We start from the raw sequence: 7,500 nt of genomic DNA on the forward strand, positions 1-7,500 counted from the left end.
CCTTGTATTCAAAATTATGATAATAATATAAATTGTTTATTTAGTGACTCGTATGTTATATCATTTTATACTTATAGATATTATATGTATGAACATGTAAAAAACAACAGAACAATTTTTAAATATTTAGAAAAGCAGGTAAGAAAAAATAAAAATTTTCATTACATTTTACAGACCTTACAAAAAACAAAAAATAAAAAAAACAAGGGTGAACTAACAGATTTGTTGAAGGATAAAATTAATAAAATTATTGATATAGAAACATATAAGTTGGTTGATAAATTTTTGTTTTAAATAAAAAAAAAAAAAAAAAAAAAAAAAAAAATATGAACATATATATTAAATATATATATATTAACATATATATTATATATATATATATTAACATATATATTAAATATATATATATTAACATATATATTAAATATATATATATTAACATATAAATTAAATATATATATATTAACATATATATTAAATATATATATATTAACATATAAATTAAATATATATATATTAACATATATATTAAATATATATATTAACATATAAATTAAATATATATATATTAACATATATATTAAATATACATATATATATATTTTTTTTTATGTAATTTCATTTTTGTTGTGTCACATAGACATTGTATATTTTTTCGTGTCTGCTACATGTATTAACGTGTTGTCTATATTTTTAGGCACACATATGAATACAATAATATTATTTTCACTAGTATATATAAAATGAACATTAATTATGTTTTTTTTTTTTAATTCAATAAATTTTTTGAATGAAAGATTAATAACATCATAATGAATATTTTTATTATTTGTATGTTGATAATTCTTTTGGTGTTGTTCATAGGAAGAACATGTATTATCTTCCTTATCATTTAACATGTGTTCATTATTTTCTGTATTTGTTTTTTTTAATTCATTTTTTATCATTGTATAAATATTTTTATCTTGAAAATACATTTGTTTAATATTTAAAAAATTATATTTAAAATTTAATGAGGATATATAATATTGATTGAAAGTATTATTATTATATTTTAATAAATGTTCTGCATTCGATACTTTTATTTCTATATGTGAATCATCAAATATGTTCAATGAAACTAATTCGAGTTTATTCAAACTTTTTAAGATCAAGCAGTAGTTATATTTTAAATTTCCAGGATGGTTATTTTTTGTAAGATCGTTTGTATATTCTGTTAAATGTTTTTCATTTTTTGAAGTATTGTCTTTATTATTATCATTGTGCATATTTTTATTCTTACTACATGGTAGATCCATAGTACTTTCTAAATTTAATTGATCCTTATTAACCTTTTCTTCTGTCTCAGAAGAAGTGTCGTCTTCACGTGTTTCTTTATATTCATTATTTAAATTCAAGAGTAATATTTCGTTAAAGCAATTAAAATGAAACTGTTTGATACTGGTCATTTTTAAAAAATATATTTTCTTCATATTGAAATCGAGGGTATATATAAATATAGAATTATTCAATGTAACAATAAAAAGGAAGTGTTCCACAACAATGTAGAATAACCAAATAAAGTTATTTTTATTTTGTAATAAATTATATTCATTTAATATGACACAATTTTTTAAAAAACTTTTTTTTGAAGTTTTAAAAAATATATAGATATTTTTCATAAAATCAGAACATACAATTAATTGTTTCTGATTATATCGTTTGAAATTATAAAGAATATTGTTTACTTTTAATTCTTCTTTAATTTTTTTCTTTTTGATATTATAAATAACTAGATGATAACTAAAATGTTTTTGGTACATGTATAAATTTTTATTAATATTATAATAATTATCATTAAAATATTTATTTTTAAAATATTTGTTATTATTATTATTATTATTATTATTATTTTTATTATTGGACCAAATATTATTTGTCTCATTATTCCTTCCTTTAACTATATAATCATCTCTCATTTGTAGCTGATCAATATTTATATAATTATTCATATTACTATGATTTATATCACCTGATGTATTATTCGAATTAATAGTGTTTGCCATATGATCACAATTTAATCTTATCATTGATACAATCAATGTATCGTTATTTATAAAATCAAAATCATAAACCCTAAAAAAGTTTAACTTAGATAAATCATAATTATATATTTTCATATTAGTCATATTAAAATTATATATACTAAATTTTTTATTGGTCAGACAAGCTATTTTATTAAATTTTTTATTTGTTTTACAGATATTTATAAATTCATTTTTTTCAAAAGTAATATTTGCAATATGTTTATAATTAGATGTTTCTATAAAAGACATATTAGTAGATTCTATTTTTTTTTTATTATTATTATTATTTGATTTATCTTTTTCATATGCTTCTTTTTTCTCATCCATACTATTCTCTATGTTATAATAATAATTATTATTATTATTATTATGATTATAATATATATTAATTTGTTTTGAATATACACATAAAATATTTTTAAGATTAGAAGAAAAATGTAACATACTTGTATTAGTTACAATATTTCGTATGGAATAATAAATTTTTCTATTATTATCAATTCTATAAAAACAAAATGTTAGATCATCACTGATGGTTAATATATAATTATTATTAAATATTATCATTTTCTTTATATCAGCAATATGTGCTGATTGTTTGCATATGAAATACCATTTTTTATTTGTTTTTCTAGATTTTTTTATTTTATTATAAAAAAATAATTCTTTTGGATTATTTGTATTGTGTATTAAATTAGTCTTTTCATTTATAGAATGATTTATATCATCATTATAATTCTCATCATTATAATTAGAAATAATATTATGATTGTTATTATGTTGGTTATTATAATTCCCGTTTTTATAAAAATTATTATTTATTTTAAAATTTTTACCTACATTTCTTAAAGTATATTTTATAATATGACGATCCACACCTGCTGAAAAAAGATAATCTTCATTTAATGATTTTGATACTGATATACATTTATAATTATGATTATTAAAATGATATTTTATAGAATAATTCATATTATCAAATATTATTAACGACCCGTTATTATCTACACATATAACTTCATCTGTTTTATATATATATATAATATCCCATATAATACAATTTTTATTCATACTTACAAATTCACCTATATATTTATTATTTGATAAATTGTATTTATATATTCTTGAATTATCACTACCTAATAAAACATAATGGTTATAATTATAAAATGATTGTTCAATTGTTTTTATATGACTTTTTAATTTTCTTTCGTTTTTTTTTAAATTATTTTGTTCATGTGAAGGGTCTTTACGTATATGTAAAGATATGTCGTTATGGATATCACCATTATTATCATCATTATTATCATTATAATCATTATTATTATCATCATTATTATCATTATCATCATCTTCATCATCATCTTCATCATCATCTTCATCATCATCTTCATCATCATCTCCACCTCCATCACCATCTTTATCTTCATAGTTACCTCCATTCATCTCCTCATTGATAGATTTCCTCTTCTTCATTATTTTTTTCTGTTCTTCTTTTCTTCTAATTCGCTCATTCATTTTCTCCAGCAAGTAGCTTCTTTTTTTTAGCTGATCCACAAAATATAAGCATACCAATTTTTCTTTACACTTAAATTTATTTTTTATATAAATGTTGAATATATCATTTTGGTCTATAAAAGAATCATTCATATGATTCATATTGTTAGGATTGCCTGTTGTTATATGATGACTTATGTTTGATAAATCTTGATCATCCCCATGATCATCATAATTATTATCATCATCATTATTATTATAATTATCATCATTTTTATTATTATTATCATCATTATTATTATTATTATCATCATTTGTATTATTATTATCATCATTTTTATTATTACATATTGATATATTTGCATGTTCATCATTTTGGACTGCCAAATGACCTATATCTGTAGAAAGTCTTATCCTCTTATTGGTAATATATTGCATATTATTATTCATTCCATATTTATTATTATTCACATATGTATCATAAAATTTGTCAAAACAGTTATATATTTTACCTTCTTCATTTTTATATATATTGAATAAATAAAAATATCCATTTAAATTACATATTCCAAAATATTCTAAACTATTATTTAATTTACAACTACTTATACTTGCATTTGTTATTATTTTGTATATAATGTTTTTACAATTAATATCATAAAAAATTATATTCCCACATAAGGTTGATATACCTAAGATATAATCATTTATATCGATATTAGAAAAATTAAAATTTTTTGTTTTCTCTTTTTTCTTTTTCTTTATCCATATTATAGATTTTATAATTGTTGTGCTTGTACTATATATATCTAATTTTGATAAAAATAAAAAATCATTTATTAATATTTTATAAATATATATATTACAAAATGAATCACATATACTCATATAACTTTTACATGGAGATATTTCTATATATGTTAATTCTTTCTTTTCAATTTCATAAAAATTAAAATCTCGTAAGTTTACACTTATTTTCTTTTCATCAATATTTTTGTTTAATAAATCTTTTGATATTCCTTCTTTTGTATTACTATTTATAATATCCCCTTTCCATGTATCTTCATCTGCATTATTTTCAAAAGCCGAGCAATTCATATTACCATATATTCAACAAAAATAAGTAAAATGAATAACAAAAATATATATATATATATATTATATATATATATTTTTTATTTTTTTATTTTTCTGTTTATTTTATAATTACTCATCTATAATTTTATCTTTAAAATGAATATCCTATATTCATTATTTTATATAAAAAATATATAAATATAAAAATATTTCTTAATATCAAAATTAAGTAAATAAATAAATAAAAGCTATCACAAAAGGTATAAAAATATATATTTTTTTAGTAACTTATTTTTAAGAATTTATATAAAAAGAAAAAATATATAAAAAAAACAATAATATATTTAAATGAATAAATAATATATATATATATATATATTTTATATAACAAAACAACAACATTCTCCTATTTTTTTTTTTTTTTTTTTTTTTAAATATTTTATGTATAATATAATAACTTTGTAATATTATATGTGTTTCCTATCATATTATATATATATATATATATATATATATTTTCTTAAAAAATTATAGAAAGTTGTCATCAATTTTTTATTGCATATATATATATATATATATATAATATATTTTTTATGTATTATTTTATTATATTATAAAAAAATCATTTTAAGGACTTATAATAAAATATTTTTTAAAAGTATATTATTCAAAAACAACAAAAATAAAAAAATTCATAAATATATATTATATATATAATAATACTTTAGGATATATATTTACTAATATATCATATTTACATAATGATAATTTATTTACATATTAAAATGAAAAATTCAAATTATATGTTTTAATAATCATTTTAAATATTTTATTTTTAATTATATGAAAAACTTGAAAATTTTAATAAATAACAAATGTTTAAAAGTTTTAAAAAAATAAAACAAGTCTTTACAATGTTAATTGAAATAATGAATAAATATAAATATATATATATATATATATATATATATATATATATATATATTTATTTATTTAATAAGTACATATTTTTTATATATGTATGATTATTTTAATATTAATAATTTTAACGGAATGAAAAGGTATAGAATTATGACAAAACTTATAACAAACAAAAAAAAAAATAAAAATAAAAATAAAAAAAAACAACATATAAGAAGAAGAATAATATAACAAAATAAATAAATGATTAAATGATTAAATGATAAAATATATAAATAAAACAAAATAACACAAATAGATTATTTGATAACATTAATAATTTAATATTTCAGTTAATAAAACAACATGTTTTTTTTGTTCCCTTTTTTTGAACATAATAAATGTTTCGTCTTTTAAAATTCATTAATTGTACACCTCTCGCAAAATAATTGTAAAAATAAATATATTTTGTTATTCTAATTACAAATATGACATATTATATATATATTATAGATGAATTATATGAAATTTTTCTTTCATACGTAAAATTTAAAGATATGGTGTTTCCTGTTTTGTATATCCTTCCTACACCAATTTCTTTATTTTTAATTTTTTTTTGGGGAACATCATTTTGTAAAATATGTCTATTTTATTTTTTCTTATATTTCTAGATATTACTATATAGTTGTTATATATATATATATATATATACATATTTATGTATGTATGTATTTATAATTCCACGTGTTAGTCTCTTCCACGTATTCTTCTAGCTAAATGAATATCCTTGGGCATAAGTGTTACTCTGTTTGCATGTAATGAACATAAATAGGCATCCTCAAATAAACTAACCAAATAAGCTTCTGATGCTGTTTGTAAAGCTAGTAATGCTTCAGGTGTATAACGAAAATGCTCATCTGGTAATTCATATAATCTTGTAATTTCTTTTACTACTCGAACAAATGGAATTTTAGGTATTAATAATTGAGTCGATGCTTGATATGCTCTTATTTCTTTTAACGCTAACACACCTGGTCTGTATCTATGGGGTTTCCTTATATGTGTCCTGTTCAAATTTTTTTGTGAAACCCCATTTATACTTCCTCTATTTACACTCGGTCTGGTCATATTAGTAGTCTTGGAACCAATTCCATGATGTACTGTTTTATTTGGTAATGTTTTGTTTGTTTTAAATGGCTTGTCCTTATTAAATGCATTTAATGGGTTATGATTTGGTATATTCTTTTTTGTTCTTACCATTTTATTTTATTTTGGGGAATATTTAATAAAAATTACCTTAACAGTTAAGGAAATTTTATCATAAAAAAAAAAAAAAAAAAAAAAAAAAAAAAGCTACATGAACAAGATGGAAATAAAAATATCAAAAAAGTTAGTCGAACAAATTGGGGATATATTTTTAAAAAAGCTAGCTGAACAATTTGATAATATTAAATTGGAATAATAATATAACCCTTTTTATTTATTGCATCATATATAAATATAAATATATATATATATATATATATATATATATATATACATATATATATATTTATTTATATATTCCTATAACAAATATTTCCATTTGTTTTTTTTTATTTTTATTTTTTGAAAAGATAATCTTTTTTTATGATATATAAAAAATAAAATGGTTTCATGTTGAGGTGTATCATAAATGTATATATGTTTATATATATATTTAATTTTTGTTCTTCATAATTATACAAATATATCAGAAATAAAATAAACTGTGATAAATATATATATATATATATATATATATATATATATATATAATATCAATCCATACAAAACATTAGTTTTTAGGAATATTTAAAAATATATACATATATAAATTTAAATTTTTATTTTTTTAAAATATGTACACTATTAATTTGTTACACAATGGATTAACAAGGAAAAAAAAGAAATTAAAAAAAATATAATAAAAACAAAGTCA

At 17.6% G+C, this 7,500-nt stretch overlaps 3 protein-coding genes across 3 annotated transcripts in view; 1 reads left to right on the forward strand and 2 right to left on the reverse strand.

The window, feature by feature from the left end:
- Positions 1 to 294, forward strand: part of PADL01_1332500 (conserved Plasmodium protein, unknown function) — a gene marked incomplete at both ends in the record, with an annotated part of 1,278 nt that extends 984 nt beyond the window's left edge. The window contains one exon of the mRNA XM_028683875.1: positions 1 to 294. This exon is cut by the window's left edge and continues 984 nt beyond it. Within this exon, the coding sequence (XP_028540010.1) occupies positions 1 to 294 (294 nt within the window).
- Positions 295 to 632: 338 nt separating this feature from the next.
- PADL01_1332600 (U3 snoRNA-associated small subunit rRNA processing associated protein, putative) lies at positions 633 to 4,661 on the reverse strand (the record flags this gene model as incomplete). Its single annotated transcript, XM_028683876.1, has 1 exon — positions 633 to 4,661. The coding sequence occupies one exon, from the start codon at positions 4,659 to 4,661 to the stop codon at positions 633 to 635; it is 4,029 nt and encodes a 1,342-aa protein (XP_028540011.1).
- A 1,626-nt stretch (positions 4,662 to 6,287) lies between these two features.
- On the reverse strand, positions 6,288 to 6,800 carry PADL01_1332700 (histone H3-like centromeric protein CSE4; the record flags this gene model as incomplete). Its single annotated transcript, XM_028683877.1, has 1 exon — positions 6,288 to 6,800. The coding sequence occupies one exon, from the start codon at positions 6,798 to 6,800 to the stop codon at positions 6,288 to 6,290; it is 513 nt and encodes a 170-aa protein (XP_028540012.1).
- Positions 6,801 to 7,500: the final 700 nt, after the last annotated feature.

This window comes from Plasmodium sp. gorilla clade G2 (genome assembly GCF_900097015.1).
Source record: "Plasmodium sp. gorilla clade G2 genome assembly, chromosome: 13".
NCBI classification, from domain to species: Eukaryota; Apicomplexa; class Aconoidasida; order Haemosporida; family Plasmodiidae; genus Plasmodium; species Plasmodium adleri (nom. inval.).